The 23,599-nt window shown below is 42.5% G+C and overlaps 1 protein-coding gene across 1 annotated transcript; it reads left to right on the forward strand.

The window, feature by feature from the left end:
* Positions 1 to 2,038: 2,038 nt before the first annotated feature.
* LOC117460942 (putative zinc finger protein 66) lies at positions 2,039 to 22,771 on the forward strand. Its single transcript, XM_034102579.2, has 3 exons — positions 2,039 to 2,146; positions 4,764 to 4,829; positions 20,470 to 22,771. The coding sequence occupies exons 2-3, from the start codon at positions 4,797 to 4,799 to the stop codon at positions 21,586 to 21,588; spliced, it is 1,152 nt and encodes a 383-aa protein (XP_033958470.2). The 5' UTR covers positions 2,039 to 2,146; positions 4,764 to 4,796; the 3' UTR covers positions 21,589 to 22,771.
* The last annotated feature ends 828 nt before the right edge of the window (positions 22,772 to 23,599 follow it).

A 23,599-nucleotide genomic window follows, 5' to 3' on the forward strand; every position in this document is an offset into this window, starting at 1 on the left:
AACAGAATCACACGAAGCCTGGTTAGTGTTGCCTGACTTTATAAAGTGTGTTTATAAGCACACTGCTTGTAGGCAGGCATGACAGTCGACCCATGGGAGGTGGGTTTAGTTTCCTGCACCCCTCGACGTAAGAGAGACGTAAGCGACGTCGCCTCTGGACCAACACATTTTTGGAGCTGGAAATGAAGCAGATTCCGGAGCTAAGAGCCGGCGCCGCTGCGGTGTGAACAGGAAAACCCGGCGCTTTTCAGGCTCTAGCTCCGAGCCGGAGCTGAAAAGGCGCTAGAGAAACGCAGCGCTTGGGTCCTTAGAAAAAAAGATAAGAAGAGGAGGCGGAGCAAATGCCTGATCATAATTCTACCGGAGATAAAGTTAAATTCAGTTGTGATAAAACGCCATCCTGTTATAAACCACGTCAAGGATTACTTCTGAAACAGTATGGAGCTCAAATGCTTTTTCTCTTGCGGGTTTATCACAAGGTGAGTTCCTTTTTTTATTTCCTGCTTTTTAAACACATGTGCTCCACAGTACAGGTTAGCTCTGAGTGTTAGCGAGGCTTGCTAATGTAAACAAAGACGAGATTACTTCCAAAACACGTCAGGCATTGTTTCTGATAGCAACTTTCTGTGGGTCCGCTGCCGATTTGACGTCAGTACGGATGGAATCTGTATCCGCTCGTTGTACACCCGTTTTTAAAAGATTTGGGTACGGAGGAAAAGAGAGAGGGTTTTATTTTCTGACGCTGCATGAGTTCCCCGACGCACCGGGGACACATAGGCCTATGTATGTATAAAAGACATCACAAAGTGCATTTTGCATGATAGGTTCCCTTAAACAATTCATCCAGAGGGAACTACACTTTATGGCATCCTTCAAAACATTACACTTTAACACACAAATATCACCCTTATTTTGCGGTATGTCGACATCCACTGCTTTTATTTTGGGTCAATCACTGTAAACAAATGGTTGTATTGGTTGAAGGTTGTTTTTTTCATGTAGGTCACCTTTTTTGGTTATCTGTGTTTGGTAATTTTCCAACACATTCTCACTCCCAACTCGTACTATAGTGACGTTATGTCAGGATCCCTTGGCGTCACCATCAAACGCAGTGGGGGGGCCCTTTAGCTTCAATTTACAACTGTCAGGGAGTCCCATTGACTTGCATAGAGCTCCCTGAACGTTGGTAATAGACGATGGGATCGAGGAGAAATGCTCTCCGCAGACCCATTCTCACAGCGTTTATCAACCTTTTTCTAACTGAATATCAAGCCACACTTATTGTTTTTACTTCTTTATTTGAATTGTATAATCAAACCTTTTGTTGCCGTCAGTTAGGGAGAGAGTAGGGGCTCAGAATACTGAAATCTGTATTGTTTCATCGTTCTTTCCTTCTAATTTTGTATTATTTTCTAAACCACACACTGTTATTTACTCAACAATAAGACCGTTTTGTCATTTATTTGGTTGATTGTATAAAGTCAGACTTTTGGAGTCCGTCAGGAATGTTCTCGAGTCTGTTTCCATAAGTGATGTGATGTATTTAGTTGTGTAGCTGATTGTTAACCGCTATCTTAGTTTATCCCTATCTATAAGCAATGTCATGTTTTACTCCGTTGTCAACGGTGATTAAATGTGCTGCAGAACATTGCTTTTGTCTTTTTCTTGAAAACATCAGTAGGCTTTAATCAAGTCTGGAGTAACATCTTATTCACAATGATGTAACATGTTTTATGAAAATTAGGCAAAAGGAGATCAGACCTCAATATGCAGTCATGTAGTCAACATGTATATTTTCTAGTCTTTTAATTTGTATTGTCTTTTTATGCTGCTGCTACACAAACATTTCCCAATTTGGGATCAATAAAGTACCTCTTATCTTACCTTATTTTGGTGACTAAACAAACGGCCTAGAAACCCATATTGTTTATATCATTAGCACATCCAATATGTTGGATGTGTGACTCTATTAAACCCGGTGAAAGGGCGACTTGTTTCAAGTTCCGGTTGAAACTATTTGGGAAGTATCAACATGACATCTCCACCTCGAAGCAGAAGTCTACTGAACCGTCACATCAGAGACGCTCTCATCAGGACTGCAGCAGGACTTTGTTCAGGACGAAAGGAAACATAATCCAGGATATGGGTAATTACAGAATATTCCAGAGTGTGTGTGTGTGTGTGTGTGTGTGTGTGTGTGTGTGTGTGTGTGTGTGTGTGTGTGTGTGTGTGTGTGTGTGTGTGTGTGTGTGTGTGTGTGTGTGTGTGTGTGTGTGTGTGTGTGTGTGTGTGTGTGTGTGTGTGTGTGTGTGTGTGTGTGTGTGTGTGTGTGTGTGTGTGTGTGTGTGCGTGTGTGTTAATGTGAAAAGTGGGGGCTGATACTCACCATTTTGCAGACAGACTGTACGATGCACAGCAGGCTGAAACTGACTGCCACCAAAATGTAGGTTTTTGACGCTCCTACAGGTTAAAAACCAACATAGCACTTTAATTATACCAACACACATACATATATATCAACATAAGGAAATGTTATTACCAGTTATACTTATGCATTTTTTAGAGTTAGTTCCATTTGTTTAACTATTGCATTTCAAGCCCTTTTGGTTTTCTACTTAAATGTTTATTATATACCGTATATAATTGACATATATGTATAATCATATCTGTTTATGTACAATAACCAACTTAACCATGAAAAGAGAGATGACTAATAATGGCGGAATAAATTACACTATCTTGATGTTTTTGGGGTTGACAAAAGAGGAAGTGTTTTTTTTTCAAGTTTTCTATGACATTGATGTCACTGATGAACTTGTTTACTTTTACCGTAATTTGCCATTTTTTAAAAGCATCCTCCCGTTTCTTGTAAGTTCTCTTGCTTAAATTGAAACGCCCTGGACATTTTTTCACCCTGACAAGCGCTTTCATTTCCCTAAACATTCATTTCACACACAGGACACAGGATGATAAGCACTACTTTTGTTTTAAGTTAACCTTCGAAAGCCCTAATCATTTTAAATCTTGCTTTTCTGTTCCGAAGTTTTCTATGACATTGATGTCACTGATGAACTTGTTTACTTTTACCGTAAATAGAAGCTACCATTTTAAATTTGAAGATTTACATTCATCTAGACTAGTTAGAAGATAAAGTTGTTAATAATGTCCACACCAACATGAAACGAGGGACTTTCAACAGTAAACAAGCCTTTTAGAAGATTTACTATTAGCTGCCTCCAAAGACGAAACAATAAAATGATCAGATAAAACAAAAAACTTCAAATTACTTTTCGTATTCTTTTCGTATTCTGACCGTACGTGGTTCTCTTTGTTCCTCTCCATTCGTCCTTTCATTAGCTGGTGAGTTGACATACTCTCCTGTCTCCATTTTTCTTATTTATTACAGTAACAGTCTCCAACCAACGGCTAAATGGACCACTGTCAATCTATTTGCGATTTTTCTGACAAATATTGCGATTCGAATTGCGATATTTATTTTTAAGCGACCGAATGGAAGTTTATTGTAAAATGCGGCCATAACTCCGGCTAGGAAGGTCGTATCAACGTGCTCCCGTCTCTAGCACCCCGCAGCCCGAGCTACGAGTGAAAGAACTAAACTTACATGAAACTTCCGTTGGGTTGCTTTAAAGTCAAGCTTCAGTTAAAGATTCACCCTTTTAGATGTAGAACATGTGATGGAGCCTTACTAACCTGACTCAGATGGTTTGTTTCACCAAACTATCTAGGAAAGCTCCATTGGAAGCCGTTTGGAAAGGGCAGGCACTTTCAAAAGCACTTGGCAGGTGATTGGATCTGTCTATCACCTTCTATCATGGGCCACTTCTGATTGATTAACAATGGCTGGTACATGTGGAGCACAGCACTTCTGATTGGTGTGGATGACTGACACACAAGAAGAACAAAAAAAAAAGTTAAAAAAATCGCAGGCTTTGCGATTTGATAATCGCATCATCTCGAATCGCGATTTCGATTTCAAATCGTTCAGCCCTAGTGTGTAGGTATGAATTCATACATCCTTATTTATTCAATCAATCAATGTTTATTTATATAGCCCAATATCACAAATGTTACATTTGTCTCAGTGGTCTTCACAGTGTGTACAGAATATCAGTATGACAATACGACACCCTCTGTCCTTAGACCCTCTGTCCTTAGACCCTCACATCGTACAAGGAAACACTTCACACACACACACACACACACACACACACACACACACACACACACACACACACACACACACACACACACACACACACACACACACACACACACACACACACACACACACACACACACACACACACACACACACACACACACACACACACACACACACACACACACACACACACACACACACACACACACACACACACACACACACACACACACACACACACACACACACACACACACACACACACACACACACACACACACACACACACACACACACGGGACATCCTCCTCAACCTGTCCGCAATAAAGAGGACGGATACCTTAACCGTAGCGTCCAGCTAGCTTAGCGATAAATACACACATCTTTGTATTCTCCTCCCCAAGTAAAGTAAAAGTACCTCTAAATAGTACTGAAGTACAGGACTTGAGTAAATGTACTTAGTTACTTCTCACCTCTGCTATGAACCTACGAAGTAGCTGTAGATTCGTTTTGTTGTGTCTGTCGGTTGTATTGAGTTGTCTTGTTTTGTGTCAGCTCTAGTTTTGTTGATTTATTTCAGAGACCCAGCCGGAGAAGGAGCACTGAGAGCAGCATGGACGAGAACAAAAAGACCCCTGGAGCTCAGGTCAGTGTGCACTTCATCACAATATATTCCTAATTCCAGCGTTTCCACCAGGCGGACGTCTTGCCGTCATTTGGCGCCCTTTTTCAGCTCGGAACGCCCTGAACTCGAGCCAAGGGCGTCCAAAAGAGTTTTTATCGCTTGAAATGACGAAAAGGAAAAAGGACGAGGACATCCCTCTGTTGGAGGGGCAAAGCTGTGTGGTGGGATTCTTTTCTCCTCCAGCAAAGCGTGTTCCTGTGACGGAAAGTGTACTGCCGGCGAGCCTTGTGGGTGCTGGAGCACGCGCGTGAACTGTCAATACCGGAGCCTCGCAGCGGCGAAACTGAGGCTCTGGTAAACTGTGGTAACACGAAGAACCGTTTGGGAGCCGAAAGAGCCGGCTCTTCTTAGTGAGCCGAGCCAAATGATCCGACTCCCTAAAAAGAGCCGGAATTCCCATCACTAATACGTAAAGAGATAGTATCTATAAGGGAAGGCTCAATTCAAAATTCAGGTCCAGGGTTTCCCTCACATAAACGTTATTTGGGCCGCCCAGGTTTAACGGCCACCAAAGTATATTTCGCGACCCATTCATTATTATTTTGTTTATATCCCTCCGCGAGCACGACGCCATCTGCAATCGATTTACTAGTGGACAATGATCCCTCGCTTGCTGTACCTGTTCGCTCTGCTATCTCGTGGGTCTGCTAACAAGCGACCAACAGAAAGGTTCATGTTGTTGCACCTCACAAATGCCTAACACTGTTATAGGGATCGACCGATATGGCTTTTTCAAGGCCGATACCGATTATTAGTAATCAAGGAGACCGATAACCGATATACATTTGCAGTAAAATCAGATAATCTTGGTGTCAAAATGTAGAATAACACAAACTCCAATTCTTTGAAATGCATTTAAGCATATATTATGTTTAATGAACTTTTAAACATCTTACAACTGGTTTCCTCTCTGTGCCCTTTTCTTTAGTGCAGCCATCTGCTATGAGTTAGAGAGAGACAGAGAGTTCAAAGTGGGGCTGCAGGCTGACATCAATCAATCGATGTTTATTTATATAGCCCAATATCACAAATGTTACATTTTTCTCGGTGGTCTTCACAGTTTGTACAGAATATCAGTATGGCAATACGACACCCTCTGTCCTTAGACCCTCACATCGTACAAGGAAAAACTTCCGGAGAAAACCCACAGTTTTATTATTGTTGACATGCTTAACTAACAATAATGCTTAATTCATGATATCAAAACAATGCCTGTGTCTATCTAGCATAACATCCCAATAAGCTGCTAGCAACTGCAAAACACTAGTGCTAGCTAATGTTTTGCAAAATATTAAAAGTGAGGCTATTATAGTAGACCGTCGGTCTAGTAGCCTCACTTCTAATATTTTGCTAAACATTTGCTGGATACACGTTGGCGAGCTAATGAGCTTCACATATCAACCTGAAAAACTGCGAGGCTCCACTCGCAGCCCCCCCCCCCTCCGCACCACAGTTACTCCGCTGCGAGACACTGCACACACCCCCAACTCTGACTGACTTCCCGCGTCCCTGTGTAACTGGGAAACTGATGGAATTGGATCATAAGATCGTGTTTTTGCAACTTCAGCTGAGGGGATTGGGATGTTTATTGAACTTCGGCTTTCAACTGACTTACCTTCGAAACACATGTATGGCTCTGCCGCTCAGCGCTGCTGCTTGCTTCAGTCTGTGTCTGCGTTCTTTCGCACCTGCCTGTCATTTGAGAAGGTCCCGCCTCTCTGGCTGGGTCCCGCCCCGAAAATCTTCAGTGTTGATTGACACTTCAGTAATGGCCTATCAGATAGCGCTGTGGGCGGGACATTGCTCCTGGACACAGATGCCCCTTTCACAACAACGCCTGAAAAGTACTGGTTTTTCCTGTTCACACCGCAGAGGCGCCGCCTCTTAGCTCCGGAATCCAGTTCACTTCCAGCTCCAAAAAATTGTCTGTCTAGAGCAGGGGTGGGCAATTATTTTTCCCAGGGGGCCAAATGAGCAACTGAAAATATTTTGGAGGGCCGGGCCAAAATGCCAAACTCAATTATGCATAATATACATTTTATTTCTACATAGAAAGCAGTAAATGGCATTGTTTTGACCGCTGGTAAGAGTGTATGTTATTATTTGGCAATTAAAAGGTGAGCTGAGCTTTCAAAAATATCATTTATTCAAATAGAATTTCCAAAATGATAAACAAAATGTGAAACATCAAGTGTCCCATTTCACTTGTTATATTCCCACATTTTAGGGTTCTTCAGTTCTTTTTTTTCATTCAGTGTGAGAAATCCAGTCTCTGTTGAGCTTTAACAAGTCCATCAAAGTCAGGTTGAATGTCTGAGGTGGAGATGTGAAGCACAGCTGACAGATATTCATCAGTGAGAGAGGCTCTGTACCTGGATTTGGTAAACGTCATGACTGAGAATGTCTGTTCACATGTGTAGTTGGATCCAAAGAGAACCAATATTTTCTGAGCATGTCTCCTCATGTTTGGAAAGTTCTCCTCCTTGAGAGCAGAGTAGAACTCTAGCAGTGATGCTGACTTAAAGTGCTCTTTCAGTAGTGAATCAGACTGCAGGTCAATGAGTTCAAGCTGAACCTCAGTGGGTGCACTATCAACACTGCAGGTAAAGGGAGAGGAAACCAGCAGCATTTCATCCTCAACCTTTTTGAAATCTTGAAAACGCCTTGAAAATGCATCATGCAGTGCTCCTAACATGGATGAGTACCTGTGCCGGTGATCAGCTGATGGTTTGACTTCTTTCAGGGTTTTCATGTGTTCGAGATTGTTGCTGCCTAGTTGCCTTGAAATTAATTGCAACGTTGTCATGAAGGCTTTCACATGGCTATGCATTTCATGAGCAACAAGGCCCTTGCCCTGCAGTTGTGTGTTCAGTGCATTCATCATTGCAGTCACATCAACAGCAAATGTTAAATCTGCCATCCAGTCCTTATCAGACAGCTCTGGGATGGTTTTGCCTTTCATCTCACAAAACTCTTTTATCTCTGATTTCAGAACCCAAAACCTTTTTAGCACTTTGCCCAGGCTGAGCCATCTGACAGCTGTGTGGTACCTGACATTACCATGTTCGCTCTCTTGCTCCTCCAATAGTGAAACAAACTGCCTGTGATTTAATGCTCGCGCTCTGATGAAATTAACTGTTGAAGTAACAACATCAACAACCACATGGCTAAGTTTTAGCACTGACTTGCACAACGCTTGCTGATGAATAATACAATGTATAAACACCAATTTCTGCTCTGCGTTGAGTTCACTCACTTTATCTTGCATTCTTTTCAAAAGCCCAACATTTTTCCCTGTCAAATTCGGACATCGTTTACCTCGGTGAACAGATCACTCCCCGTTGTGGTTCCTTTCATTGGCCGCATTGCTGCCAGCTCCTCCGTAAGCTTGACGTCGCACGTTATCCCCCGGAGAAATATGAGCAGCTGGGCTGTGTCACGGACTTCACAGCTCTCATCCAAAGCCAAAGAAAAAAAGTCGAAGCTTCCCACTTCACTTTGCAGCTGAAACTCCAGATTCTATGCGATGTCCTCCACCCTTCTCGTCACGATGCGGCGGGACAGCGGGATGTTTTCAAACGCTTATTTTTTCTCTGGGCATAGCAGTGCTGCAGACTCGACCATGCACTCTTTCACAAACTCCCCCTCCGAGAATGGCTTACTGTTCTGGGCGATTTTGTTGTTTTTCTAGCTTTGCTAGGTTTACCCTTGACTTCAGTAAAGAACAAATTAGTAGTCCATATGTGTTTGAAAGTTCTGCTTTCGGCATCCACTTTCCTCTTTCTGGCATGAGCCGACATTTCCGCATTTTTCATGGGTGACAAGGAAGGTAGACACGCATTTCACGTGAGAATAAATGGGCTTCAAAATAAAAGCAATGCGGTTTTAGTCCACCCATAAGATAATTAGAAAATATGATTTATTTTCTAATTATCATGTAATCTTTCGCGGGCCGGTCAGAATCATCGTCAATCGTCGTACAATGCCCAGGTCTGGTCTAGAGGCAAGAGCTTCGGAGCTAAGAGGCGGCGCTTACGTCGAGGCGTGCAGGAAACTAAACCCACCTCCCCTGAATATGGGTCGACTGAAGAGTCTCGTCATGCCTGCCTACAAGCAGTAGTGCTTATAAACATACTTTATAAAGTCAGGCAACACTAACCAGGCTTCGTGTGATTCTGTTTATTTGTACCTTACTTTGACCATCCGTTCACTGTTATTGATCATTGTGGAGAGACGCAAACGTTTTGTTTTGTATTATAGCAGCTATCGGATGGAATCAATACATGGGCTGCACAGGTTGTCGTGTCCGACTATCACAAGTAGAATCATAATAAAAATACGCTGGTAAAATGTGCCTGAAAACGGTTTATGCCACAATAGGATAGCAATAGCAAGTAGTCAGTTTAGCTTCGGTTGCTATGCTAACATCACCCATTTTATACCAGAGAAACTTTCATAACAACGTTGTGATGCCAAACAGCGTCAATTCAGACTGACACACATTCACTTAAGGGGAACTGGGGATATGCATCAGCTGCTTGTGTGAGTCGGACAGTGAATACTTCAGAGCGGCCGCTGCAGTTTGAGCTAACCGGGAGCTAACGGGAGAATAAACTCCCGTGGAAGAGCAGCCAGCACTGCAGCGGTCGGTAAATGCCGCTGAAACACATTAATAAACAATGAACCACGGCACTCTGGAGAAAAGCATAAGGTTGGAGAAGTCGTTATTTAATTTAACCTGGCTTCGTGTGATTAAAAGCAACACGATCATCGACCCGACGCAGTCTCCCATTGTTGTTGTTTTGAGCGCCGTAACGCCGTTGGGGAGCAAATCAGCGATGTAAACGGTGACGTCATGATGCAGCAGCTGCAGCACCAGTCGGGCTCTGGGTGGTGTGAACAAAGTGGGAGCGGAAAAGGGAAACCGGAGCTGAACCAGAAAAGCTCTAGCACGGAGCTAGAACGGGAAAAGCACTGGTGTGAAAGCCGCAAGAGTGGTGACTGCAGCCAGAGAAACGGCCGCATCAGAGCCAAAGTTTTATCGGCAATTTGATAAAAAAAAAAGGCAGATACCGATAATCGGTCAAATGCGGGAGGGTCCGATTATCGGTCGACCCCTACACTGTTATCCCCAAATGAAAGATCACAACCTGTTTTGAAATATACAATATTAATGCACAATATGGTTAGATAGAGGTTAGAACGTTGTTGTATACGATACGATTCTTTAATTGTCAGATCAAGTCTGAAATGTGACTTGCATCACAGCAGCTCCATGTGTAACATCAACATAGGCAAGGCAATTTTATTTATATAGCACTTTTCAGCACGTGGTGATTCAAAGTGCTTTACAGATTAAAAGCAAACGACATTTAAGAACAAATACAGCATAAATACATTATTAAAAATGCATTTAAAAACAGGCCTAATAAGCAAAGGTAATGAAATAAATAAACTCAGCAGGTACAGAATACATGACTGAAAAGGCATACTGTCGTGTGAGTATGGGCAGCTGAATTAAAAGCAGCGGCAAATAGGTGCGTTTTTAGTCGGGATATAAAAATAGGAACTGTTTCGGCGGACGTGCACGATTTAGGCAGTTTGTTCCAAATTGTTGGGGCATAATAACTAAAAGCTGCTTTTCCATGTTTAGTGGTTATTCTCGGAACAGAGAGCAGACCGACCTAGAAGACCTGAGACTCCTGGATGCTTCATAATGATGGAGGAGGTCGTCTATATACCTCGGTCCTAAGCCATTTAGTGATTTATAAACTAGCAGTAGTATTTTAAAATCAATTCTTTGGCAGACTGGAAGCCAGTGTAATGATCTCAGAACCGGAGTGATGTGATCCACTTTTCTAGTGTCAGTGAGTACTCGAACAGCAGCGTTCTGAATCAGCTGCAGCTTTCTGATGGATTTTTTAGTGAGCCCTGTGAATACACTATTGCAGTGGTTGAGTCTACTGAAAATAAAAGCATGGACAAGTTTTTCTAAATCCTGTTCCGACATTAGTTTTTTTATTCCTTGATATTCTTCAGGTGGTAGTATGCAGACCTAATAACTGTTGTAATGTGACTGTTAAAATATAGGTCTGAGTCCATCACTACACCTAGATTTCTTGCTTTGGGAGTTAGTTTGTAGTCTGCCGACTGAAGCACTGTGATTAATTTTAATCGGTCCTTCTTTGCTCCAAAAACAATGATCTCAGTTTTCAGAGGTAGCATATAAATATTAAAAAGCAAAGGTGCTAGATGGAGCCTTGAGGAACCCCGCATGACATATTTATCAGGGCTGATTTGTAATTGCCTATTGAGACAAAGTTTGTTCTGTCCTTCAAGTAGGAGCTAAACCAGTTTAGAACTGTTGCTGAAACTCCCACCCAGTTTTCAAGACGGTTTAACAATATGTTGTGGTCAACAGTATCAAAGGCTGAGATCTAATAATACTAACACTGATATTCTGCCACTGTCTATGTTCAAATGGATGTAATTTAAGACCTTAACAAGTGAAGTCTCAGTGCTGTTGTTAGGTCGAAAGCCCGACTGAAACACATCAAAACCGTCAGTTAAAAACATGAAATTACTCAACTGTTGAAAAACAGCTTTTTCAATCAATTTGCTTAAAAAGGGAACGTTGATATTGGTCTGTAATTATTCATTATGGTTTTGTCTAGGTTATGCTTTTTTAGGAGCGGTTTAATTATTGCAGTTTTCAGGGACATAGACAAATAAGGCAAACACAATACATGAGAAACAAACAACAAACATGTAACATAACAGCAGGATCAGTGAGAGATGCTCAAAGAGCCTTCAGCGGGTCCCAGATGATGCTGTTGGACAGCCTCTCAGGTTATTATGGTCTGTGAGTCAGAAAGTCTCTGACAGGGTGACCAACAATCTTTGAGCAGATTTCTAACAGGTGGAACAGTTTTGCCGAAGTAACAATATACTGATACCGGTTAGTAAAAACCATGAACGAATGCTTTGACAAGTCTGCAAACAGACTGCAGGCGAAACCCCTTTTTTAAAACGCGTGTTTTCTGAATGGAGATCGGCTAAGCTAACGTTGTATATGCTCCGGCCGTCCACACTCACAATGGCCTATACAGACATAAATAAACCAGCAACTGTATTCGCCATGACACAGTCTGTGGTTTGTACTTGTTTAACTTCTGTCTAGATTCTGAACAGATATGAGGAGCTGTGAGCTCTGAGGGCTAACAGCTAACGGCTGATGTTGGTTTTGCGGTTCACATTGAAGATGACGTCACGGCTCCACCTACACTGTGTTACTATAGTTACTGCCCCAGTTCCTAAACTGTATTGGAAACGCAGCATAAAGTGAGCCTGGCCTACCAAGGCCTAGCGATACCGTACTAAGCCGTGCGAGGTCCTGCAGTGGAAATGCGCCATAAGTGTATTTCATTGAAGACCTTTTATAAGAGCAGTCTCAGTGCTGTGGTTTGGAAGAATGCCTGACTGGAACACATCCAAACAGTTATTTAAATGCAAGAAATTACTCAACTGTTGAAAAACAACTTTTTCAATGATTTTACCTATAAATGGGAGGTTTGATATGAACCTGTAATTGTTCATTACTGAAGCATCTAGATTATTCTTTTTTAAGAGCGGTTTAATGACTGCAGTTTTCAGGGCATGTGGAAAAACACCTGAGTGAAGACACTTGTTTACTATATGAAGTAGTTCTGAGGCCATGCAGGGAAAAACATCTTGGAAAAATCCTGTTGGAATAATATCAAGGCAGCAGGAGGAGGATTTCAGATGTTGAATAATGTCCTCTAGGTTTTTATCATTAATCTGATGGAATTGTGTCATGGTGTTTGAATTGATATTAGGTGGACACAGAGACACAACCTTTGCTGTACCTTATGCAGAGTCACTGACTGCTTGTCTGACGTGCAATAGATGCCGTGTGTAAATCGAAAAGATAATACATTTTACAGCGTAGGTAGACCGAATGTTTGGAAATGCATGCGTCTATAATAAGAAGATGAATCCACGGGGATGTCAACAATCCTCTGGGAGCCATCAGGGAAGCAGCATGACGAGACCCAGGCAGGACTGCAGAGACAGGTTTAGCCACGACCCGAAGTCCACGATTTAATTCAGAACTCAGGATAGAGGATCCAGGGCACAGGACCACAGCAAGAAGATCAGCCTCGACTCCGGATCCCGGCGTAGATATAGACACAAAAGAAAAAGAACATTTGGAGGAGGCTCGGTTAATCGGAACATGCAAATACACAGGCAGGGAGCAAGGTCCCCGCTGGGGCCTTAGTTGGAATTGGTGAGGGATAAGGAGGTATGCTGTGACTACGGCATAACACTCCCCTGCCTTGAATAAGGCCCCCTCTGCAAACCTGTTTCCCTCCAATAAAACCTTGTGAGGTCATGGAGGGAAAAGGTTTTGGATAAAGAAAGAGTAGTAATAACCTTAGTTTGAAATATAAGATCCAAGTTTTTAGGATTTAAGTGAAAGAGCAAAAACCATAATGTAGGTGAAGAGGCACAGCGTATCTGCGTCAAAGCACTCTCATTAAGTCATTTGATCAACTATAAGCTTTATCAAAAGGAAGGTCTTAAGCGTACTCTTAAAACGGATTGGCTGTCGGCCGCCCGAACACAAACTGGAAGCTGATTCCACAAAAGTGGAGCTTGATAAGAAAAGGCTAGAAGGCCAGAGAGATTAAGTGAGTTTTAAGTGTTGATTTAAAAAAAAAAAAACTAATGTCTGGGCCGACCTCACGTTGAAGGGCAGAGTGTTCCAGAGCCGAGGGCCCGCTGCTGCGAATGCTCGGTGCCCTCGGGTTTTAAGCCTGGTCTTGGGCACTACCAGCAGCAGCTGGTCAGCCGACCTTAAGGCTCTGGCTGGGGTATAGCGATGGAGGAGTTCGGCTTCATAGGCTGGAGCCAGCCCATTTAGGGCTTTCAAAACAAATAAAAGGAGTTTAAAATCAATTCTGAACCAAACTGGAAGCCAGTGTAGTGAGGCCAGAATTGGGGTGATGTGGTCACGCTTTTTATGGCCAGTGAGAAGACGTGCAGCTGCATTCTGCACCAGCTGGAGGCGTCTAATTGAGGCCTGGTCCATACCCACATACGTTGCAGTAATCCAGTCTCGAGGTAACAAAGGCATTAATAACCCTTTCTAGGTCTTTAAAAGATAAAAACAACTTGGTCTTAGCCAATAGTCGTATTTTGAAAAAGCAGGTCTTGACTACGGTGCTAACATGCTTATCAAATTTAAAAGTGCTATTGAAGGTCACTCCAAGGTTCGTGACAGAGGAGAGGATGTTTTTATTGAGGGAGCCCAGAATATCAACCCGGGGAGGCTGGAGGTCGGGGTCCAAAAAAGATGACCTCGGTCTTGCTCTCGTTGAGGTTGAGGAAGTTTTGGGTCAGCCAGGATTTGATCTCTGCTAAGCAGTCCATCAACTGCTGTAGTGAGTTGACATTTTGATTGAGAGACAGATAGATCTGTACATCATCAGCATAACAATGTGATGTTGTGTTTTGTGAGAATTGAACCTAGGGGCAGTAAATACAGTAGAAAAAGGATGGGGCCCAGGATCGAGCCTTTGGGAACCCCACAGGTAAGAGGGGCTTGAGCAGAGGAGAAGGCACCTAGCTACACTGAGAAGCTACGGTCTGCCAGGTAGGACCTGAACCATGCAAGGGCAGAGCCTGTGATGCCTGCGGACTGTTCAAGCCTGCGGACTGTTCAAGCCGTGACAACAGGATGCTATGGTCAAAGGCAGCTGTCAGGTCTAACAGTACCAAGACAGCTGGGCTACCTGAGTCGGCAGCTAGGAGCAGATCATTAAATACTCTTAAAAGGGCTGTTTCAGTGCTGTGCATAGGTTTGAAGCCAGACTGATACTTTTCGTGAATGCCATGCGTGGTTAAGAATGACTGTAGCTGGATATAGACTACTCTCTCCAGGGCTTTAGATAAAAAAGATAGCTGGGAGATGGGCCTAAAATTTGCGAGAATGGAGGGGTCGAGATTTTCCTTGTTAAGTAGTGGCTGGACTACGGCATGTTTGAAGGCAGCTGGGACACATTCTGAGCTAAGAGAGGTGTTTACAAGCAATAAAACACTTGCTCCAACTGATTCGAAAACATCTCTGAGAAAGTGAGAGGAAATGCTGTCTAAGGTGCAGTTTGTCGGCCGCAGGTGCTTGACTACATCTGAGAGAGAAGAGAGGGATACAGGCTCAAAGTGGTTGGAGGACAGCAGGGCACAGAAAAGGAGCAGAATCTGGGGTAGCACGAGTGTGGGCTAAGAGCAGATACTTTTTCGATAAAAAATGTAAGAAATGTTTCACAGAGTAGTCGATGGCACAATTGGAGAAGCATCACAGGGATTAATAATAGAGTTGAGGACATCAAAAACAGCAATAAACCCCAGGTTCTTTTTTAGAGATTAACAGAGAAATATGCTCTGTTTTGGCTGCTTTTGACTGCTGTCTGGTTGAGAGAAAGGCAAGCACGAAGGATTTCTAAGGAGACATGGATTTGATCCTTTTTCCATTTTCTCTCTGCACGCCTGCAGGTGCTTCTAAGAGCCCGAGTACAATCATTGAGCCACGGCTCTGAGAGAACTTTGTTGCATCTAAGCGTAAAAGGAGCGACGGAATCCAGTATTAGTGTACATGTTGAGTCAAACATGGAGATAAGCTCATCCGCACTAAGAGCAGAGTTCACCTTTAATTTACAGATCGGAGAAGCATTAAAAACATCTGAAAACTGTGAGGCAGTCAAGGGGTCAATTAAACAGACAACGCGCAGGGGCACGTGATTCGACTCCCGCAGAAGGGATCGAGGTTGTAAACAGAACCGGTAAATGGTCTGAGATACGCGTTGCTGCACAGATTTCATCCACAGGGGCGGGCGGGCAGTCGGAGCTGCCAGCGGAGTTGTGGCTGAGGCCACAACTCCGGAAAGACAGGGCGAATCCACCAAACCCTCACGGTACGTCCACACAGCAGCGTTAAAAAAATCTTCCAACGCTTCTGCCCATTCACTTTGAATGGGGTGACGTCACTTTGCCTCACTTTTCGTCGGACTGCATTGTGGGAAGCAAAGCGGAGATTGTCAGGCATCTCAGGATTCAAAAGTTGAGCAATGTTCAACTTTTGAATCTTCTGAAGCTTTCGGTGGAAGCGTCAGCCAATCAAACCGCTGCTTGTGTTTCAGGGGCGGGAGATTCAGACACGCCCGCTGGCAAGCTTTTTCCAAAGCCGCTGTGTGGACATACCGTCAGATGGCGTGCAGCGGGAGGGTCATGACATCTGATGCGTGGATAAGTCCCAGAAGAAGCCGTCGGGTATGCTTTTTGATGGACAAGCGCACCACCACGCTTTCCCCGTCGTCTAAAACGCTTTCGGTGAGGCAGGATGCAGGGCAACCGGCGTAGACAGTAGAGGGGGGGGGAGGCGATTTACGGTTGGCAGATGTAGGTTTGGGCAGCAGTATACACTCCAGTGAGGGTCTGAGGTGGAGGAGAGCTTTGCGATCATAGACGAGCAGAGACATTTTGACATACATAGAACAAAAGCAGGATAGCTAAAGGCAGAGAGCTGAGGGAGCGGCATGCCGACACAGGCGCCATCTTGGATCCCCCTAGTGATTGCTGACTCATGAAGAGTTTGATGGATGGAAGTGGTGGCCGGCTGAATCTCCGCCGTAGGCGATTCTGAACACCTTGTCTCCTTCCTCGTCTCTTTTTCCTGGTGTTTCTACGCGGCTCCCGAGGGATGTCATCAAATAACGAAGAGCACAGGTGGCTTGGTGTATTCGTAGGAGGCCGATCGCATTGTAGCTCTAGCATAGCCTCGTGGCTGTAGCAGCGTAGAGGCCGGGGCTCCTCACCACACCTGTTCGTGCTGTCACTCAGGTGTGTCTTGGAAAGTTGTATGGCCAGACATGGTCTGCAGAAGGCAAATGTAATCCACAGGTTTAAAAGCATGGTCTCTCAAAATGACGTTTCATACAGACACAACAAGGTTTAGACAATAATTAGACCAAAACACAAGACGAACGGAGCATACTGAGACTCGCAGTGACAGGATGCCGTCTCCCTCTGTCTCCTGTATACTAGGGGTGTAACGGTTCACAAACATTTCGGTTCGGTACGTACCTCGGTTTTTAGGTCACGGTTCGGTTCGGTACGTTTTCGGTACAGCAGAAAAAATTATCACAAAACATAACATATTTTTTTTTAATTATTATTAAACTGTGAATAATGTATTCACTCAAATAAATACAAAATATAATAAAATAAACATTAAGGTGCAGCATTTCGATGAACTGAAATAATCTGTATTTGAACTTTACTGTACTAGTACTCACAAAACATAAACTATTAGTTTAGGGTTTTTAATTATTATTAAACTATGAATATTCACTCAAATAAATATAAAATATAATAAAATAAACATTAAGGTGCAGCTTTTCGATGAACTGAAATAATCTGTATTTGAACTGTACTGTACTAGTACCTAAGCAGCCAGTTTGACATTATGACTTGCTTGTCATTGTATTTTCATGTTTTTTTAAAGAAAAATGTACTTGTCCACATTGCTTGCCGAAAGGGCAGATCTGCTGGCACTAGCAATGTCTCCTGCTGTGGAGAAAACCCTCTCGCTAGGGACAGAGGTAGCAGATACAGCCAGGTAGCGCTTTGCTAACATGGCAACATAAGGATATTTGCCGTTTGTAATAGCTTTGGCTCGGTCTGAAGTTTTTGCGAGTGGTGGAGGCTTAAATGCTAGTGGGAGTTGGGTTTGCACTTCAGTCTTTTGGTGTTTGATGTATTGCCAGCCGCGTAACCAATGTTAGTTGAACAATGCCGACAAACAGCTTTGGTTCGGTCCACCTGTCTTTGTCCGTCATCCTTGTACGTAACTGCGAAACCAAAATGTTCCCAAACCGGAGACTTCAATGATGCTGGAGGATTTTCGAGCTCAACTTTATCTGCGGTCGCCATTTCGACAGTTCCTCAAATTACTGATTACATTTGAACGCATCCCTCTGACCAGCTCGTCCAATGAAATGACTTGCTCGCTCTATGACGCGTTGAACACAATGGGTGCAAATTACTCTGAATGCTGCGACGCAGCACCTGAGATTACTTCCAAGAAGTTGTTCACGTTCTCAATTTTTTACGTTTAACGTTATATGCGTTCGGTACACTTCGGTACACACGTGTACCGAACCGAAGGGCCCGTACCGAATAATTTCGGTACGTGTACCGTTACACCCCAGAGGTGGGAGTAAGTCATACTTGTGCAAGTCTCAAGTTACTGGGGTGAGAGTCAAGCAAGTTAAGTCCTACGAAATCTTGATGAATAACCCCAGTTTCCGTATTTAAATCAGTGGTTATGAAAACTAGAGTTTTATTTTCAACATTAACAACAATTTATGAAATCGTGTGTGTGTGTGTGTGTGTGTGTGTGTGTGTGTGTGTGTGTGTGTGTGTGTGTGTGTGTGTGTGTGTGTGTGTGTGTGTGTGTGTGTGTGTGTGTGTGTGTGTGTGTGTGTGTGTGTGTGTGTGTGTGTGTGTGTGTGTGTGTGTGTGTGTGTGTGTGTGTGTGTGTGTGTGTGTGTGTGAATGAAGGTAAACACAGTGAAGGCACAGCTCTTTGTAGCTGGTGCTGCTCTTCTCAGATTCTGCTGAGTTACACTGCCTCCTGGTGCTGCAGAGATTTCATGAAGTGAAGGGGGTTCTTCTATAAAACAGCTGTGGGCAGCAGATACTGTGAGTGTCACAGACATGAATACATAGGTCAAGGCAGACTGGTTCACAGACTCTCCTGTTTTGCTGATCCGGTGCTTGAACAAATAACTCTCCACCCCTGGCCGAAATGTCCCTAAAATGAAGTCCGAGTTTGAAATATATCTCAAATAATGTATGTATTTCCCCACATAAACATAACAGTCTGCAATGAAACGGCTGTATCCTGTGCGCTCCACTTCCTACTTTCTCCTGCGAACGAGATTTTCTATCTTTTTTTTTTCTTTCATTGCCCTCTAGGGGCTTCGTACAATACAAAAACAAATGCAAATATTTTATTTTAAAAAGTAAAGTCCTTTCGAGTCATCTGTCTCAAGCCTAAATCAAGTCTCAAGTCATGAATACCAAGTAGGGATGGGAACGATTAATCGAATATTCGAATATTCGAAATGATTCAGGTATTCGAACAATTATTCATTACTCGAATATGAGTTATGAATATTTTTATAAAAAAAATTTTTTTATTATTACATTTTTTTTTTGGGAGTGATGCCTAAGTTGATTACATATTATCAAATTGAATAATTCAATGTATATATTATATACGACTGTGCCATAGCTAAATGTGTTAGGTGACGTCTAAAGGTGTGTATTGCTCCGCTCACCGGCCCCTCACAGCGGGCAGAGCTGCAGGTGCTGATCTCTCTCTCTCGTGTACGGTTATACTTCACTCGCGTTTATGTCCAAATCCATCAGATCTAGCTAGTTCTAGCCAATGATATGGCTGCTGCCCCTCCCTACACGCAGATCACGCAGACTCAAACCTCATCTTAGGCCCAAATGTGGCGCAAATGAGCTCCGCAGCCGTTGCGAGGTTCCGGCGCTAACAGTTCATGAGCGTGCTCCCCCGCCCCCTGTCAACACTCGCGACACATGAGTGGCCAGCCTAAACAACAATAAGCGCTGCTTGGCAACCGTGTGTGGCGGCAAAGTACATAGACATTTTGACTGGAGAGATTTAGTTTTGCCGGTATTCAACATTTTACCAGTCATAGTCCGGTAATTATTTACACTCTAAGAAGAGTCCTACACAACAGACATGGCGTCAAAAAGGAGTAATGTGTGGAAATACTTCGACCAGGTTAGTGAGTGCGGTGTAGAGGTCAAACTATGCCAAATTAAACTTATATATACACATGCTATACCTTGCTATACCCGCAACCTCCGTTCCAGCTGAGAGGGTCTTCTCTACAGCTGGCCTGATTGTGAATTGCCTCCACACATGAAAGCTGTAGGACTATAGCTGTCAAACTGTGATCACCAGTTCAATACATTTGACAAATTCGACTTGGTTTCTACACTTATTTGAACATGTATGTATTTCTAAAAAAATCTTGAAAAAAAATTGGGTAAAAAAAAATTCGGAAAAGAAATGTTTACCCACTTCTTCTTTTTTTTGGATATGTACATTTCGGTTAACCGGTTAACCGTTTTTTGGGGGGTCGAATATTCGAATATACATTTGCTTTCAAATTCCCATCCCTAATACCAAGTCAAAGTCAAGTCGAGTCTTTTATCAATGTTAGTCAAGCAAGTCTCAAGTCAAAAAATATGCTATGCGAGTCAAGTCACGTGACTCGCGTCCCCCACCTCTGGTATATACTTTGGTTAGAATATTGCTGTATTACTGTATCAAATATAATACAAATATAATAAACACAAACAGTTGATAAGTAGTATTTTGTTAACTCAAGGTTTATATTAAGTGTGTTTTTATTTTGTTAACTTGTGTATTTATGCTTTTTAGTTTGACTTTCTCTCTTTCTCTGTCCTTCTGTTCTAGAAACTGAAAGGAAGAAAGAGACGTCACAGCTGTCAGAAATGTGACAAATCTTTTTCAACATTTGGAGATTTAAAGATCCACCTGCGTATTCACACAGGAGAAAAACCGTACAGCTGTGAAGAGTGTGGGAAAGCTTTCACTCGATCAAGTCATCTCAAATCACATCAATTTATTCATACTGGAGAAAAACCGTACAGCTGTGAAGAGTGTGGGAAAGCTTTCACTCTATCAAGTAATCTCAAATCACATCACCGTATTCATACTGGAGAAAAACCATACAGCTGTGAAGAGTGTGGGAAAGCTTTCACTTCATCAACTAATCTCAAATCACATCACCGTATTCATACTGGAGAAAAACCATACAGCTGTGAAGAGTGTGGGAAAACTTTCACTTCATCAACTAATCTCAAATCACATCACCGTATTCATACTGGAGAAAAACCTTACAGCTGTGAAGAGTGTGGGAAAACTTTCTCTAGTTCAGGTGCTCTTAAATCACATCACCGTATTCATACTGGAGAAAAACCTTACAGCTGTGAAGAGTGTGGGACAACTTTCACTCATTCAGGTAATCTCAAATCACATTACCGTATTCACACTGGAGAAAAACCGTACTGGTGTGAAGAGTGTGGGAAAACTTTCTCTGGATCAAGTGCTCTCAAATCACATCACCATATTCACACTGGTGAAAAACCTTACAGCTGTGAAGAGTGTGGGAAAACATTCTCTGAATCAAGTGCTCTCAAATCACATCACCGTATTCATACTGGAGAAAAACCTTACAGCTGTGAAGAGTGTGGGAAAAGTTTCTCTAGATCAAGTGCTCTCAAATCACATCACCTTATTCACACTGGAGAAAAACCGTACTGGTGTGAAGAATGTGGGAAAACTTTCCCTAGATCAGGTGCTCTCAAAATACATCAACGTATTCATACTGGAGAAAAACCTTACAGCTGTGAAGAGTGTGGGAAAACTTTCACTCAATCAGGTGATCTAGAATCACATCATCGTATTCACACTGGAGAAAAACCGTACTGGTGTGAAGAGTGTGGGAAAATGTTCACTAGTTCAGGTAATCTCAAATCACATCTTCGTGTTCACACAGGAGAAAAACCATAGTGGTTTTAAGAGTGTAGGGCCTATGTTTAGGCCCGAGGATGACTGCATGTAGGGTACATTTCATAACATACCAGGGTCAGGTTCACATAAATTATCTTGTCACATTTATTAGTGTATATGTAACAGCCTTATGGGCATTAATTACATGAATAAATGTAAATGAATTGTATACTAGCATGATATACAGCTAGAGCCAATCGGTCTTTTGATGTAGTATGGTCCTAATCCTAGGCTAGCCAGGCTGCCTGTCAAGTGTAGGCTGTACTCACAGTACTATTAGTCTATATGATGACTGTAGTGTACACATTCGACACTGTGTACCGGATTATCGGATGACGAGGCCTCCGGTCGCCTAATCGACAGGCAATAAATGGCGTTGTACACAATGGTACAGGCTAATGATGCATTAAATCAGCCAGAAAACATAATAAAATACTCGTGCCTCGTCCAATGTTTGTGCCCGTCTTCCTTTGTTTTCGTCATCACCCGAAGATTCCCGAAGTATTTCGTTTCATTGAGAGGGCGTGGTAGGGAGCAGTAAAATTGAAAATAAAATGAAACTAGGCGCATGAAATTAAAAAAAATTGTTTATTATGCTTATTTTTAATAAAAATACATAATTTAAACCCAAAATTCGCGGATTTCCACTATCCCTTTAATCCAATGCGATACGTTTCTTATATTGTTCAGGTTCACTCATAGAGTACGATTCTACTTAATGTAATGGCAATTTAAATGTTCCCGTGTCCTATATCTTTTTGCCATAACTTCACAGGAGGGTTTAGTGTGATCCTGACGCAGACACAAACATATGATTTTCTGGTCTTTTGCTGCAGTTTTAGAATGATGTTTTATTGCTTTACATACCAAGGTTAAAGTACACTATGTCAATAGTTGTAGTATGAGCATCTGCCGGGGCTGTCTGGGCTGGCCGTCTGGTAGAATCGGTATGCTCTTCCTCCCGTGTCAGTAAAGTGGAACTTCTGTGTGAACTATTCATATCTTAAACTGCACTGTAACTTTTTTATTCATGTACTTTTTATTCATGTATTTTTTCTTTTAATGTTTCTTTTATCTTTTACTGTTTTTAAATGCCTTTGTCTGAATGTCTTTCATTTTTGTAAAGCACCTTCAATTGCCTTGTGTTTAAAGATACTATATAAATAAACTTGCCTTGCCTTGCCTTGTGTCCTCTTCCTCTCCTGTCACCTATGACCCCTTTTATACACCCTGTGCAGCTAAACCCTGCCACCAAGTGTTCAAAAATAATGTTGCACTATACATATAAATAAGGTAAACTGAGACACCAACAACACCCATAAAATGGCTCCTACAAAAAGTGTGGGAACACTTTTTCTTAAAGTATTCACCTTAAAGTCCATGAGCGAGTTTCACTGTTCATGAATCTAGAACATATTTACGATGTTTTCAGTTTGATTCTATTCTCTTGTTGAAATGATCAGACTACCAAAAATAAAATGGCCTTGGAAATAGACTTGCACCCCTGCATATTTGTTGTGTTTTGCAGCATATTATAAACATGTCATTCCCTTATTTTCAAATATCACAGGTTGTGTAGTGATGTATTTTAGGTGTACTGTCCACATCGCAGACCTGAAGTCGTGCAGTCAATGTATGCGAAGTGTACAGGACCTTAGTCGCTGAGACTCAAAAAAGCCTTTCTCGCCTACCTGTCCACTTTGCATACCTGAGATCGTGCAGTCATTTCTCAAAGATGGTGTGGCATATAGGGAGGTGCAATCTCCTGATGATATAGACGGTATTATAGTGGAAATCTGCAACCCTAGAAAACAAGATAACATTAGGATAATCCATTTATACAACCCATGTCAAAATCTAACCACTGATATATTTAAAGAAATAGCAGGCAATAAACATAGGAAGGAAGTTTGGTGTGGTGATTTCAATGCACACAACAGTCTATGGGGCAGCAACCAACCATACAGACAGTAACGGAAATATAGTGGAAGAAATGCTGGAGGAAAGAACA

This window comes from Pseudochaenichthys georgianus, chromosome 16, assembly GCF_902827115.2.
Source record: "Pseudochaenichthys georgianus chromosome 16, fPseGeo1.2, whole genome shotgun sequence".
In the NCBI taxonomy this organism is placed as follows: Eukaryota; Metazoa; Chordata; class Actinopteri; order Perciformes; family Channichthyidae; genus Pseudochaenichthys; species Pseudochaenichthys georgianus.

Excerpts from the sequence above, each read along its gene's own strand:
- LOC117460942 (XM_034102579.2), top strand. The coding sequence starts at position 4,797 with ATGGACGAGAACAAAAAGACCCCTGGAGCTCAG. Across the intron at positions 4,830-20,469 it reads AAAAGACCCCTGGAGCTCAG|AAACTGAAAGGAAGAAAGAG; the intron begins GTCAGTGTGCAC and ends CTTCTGTTCTAG.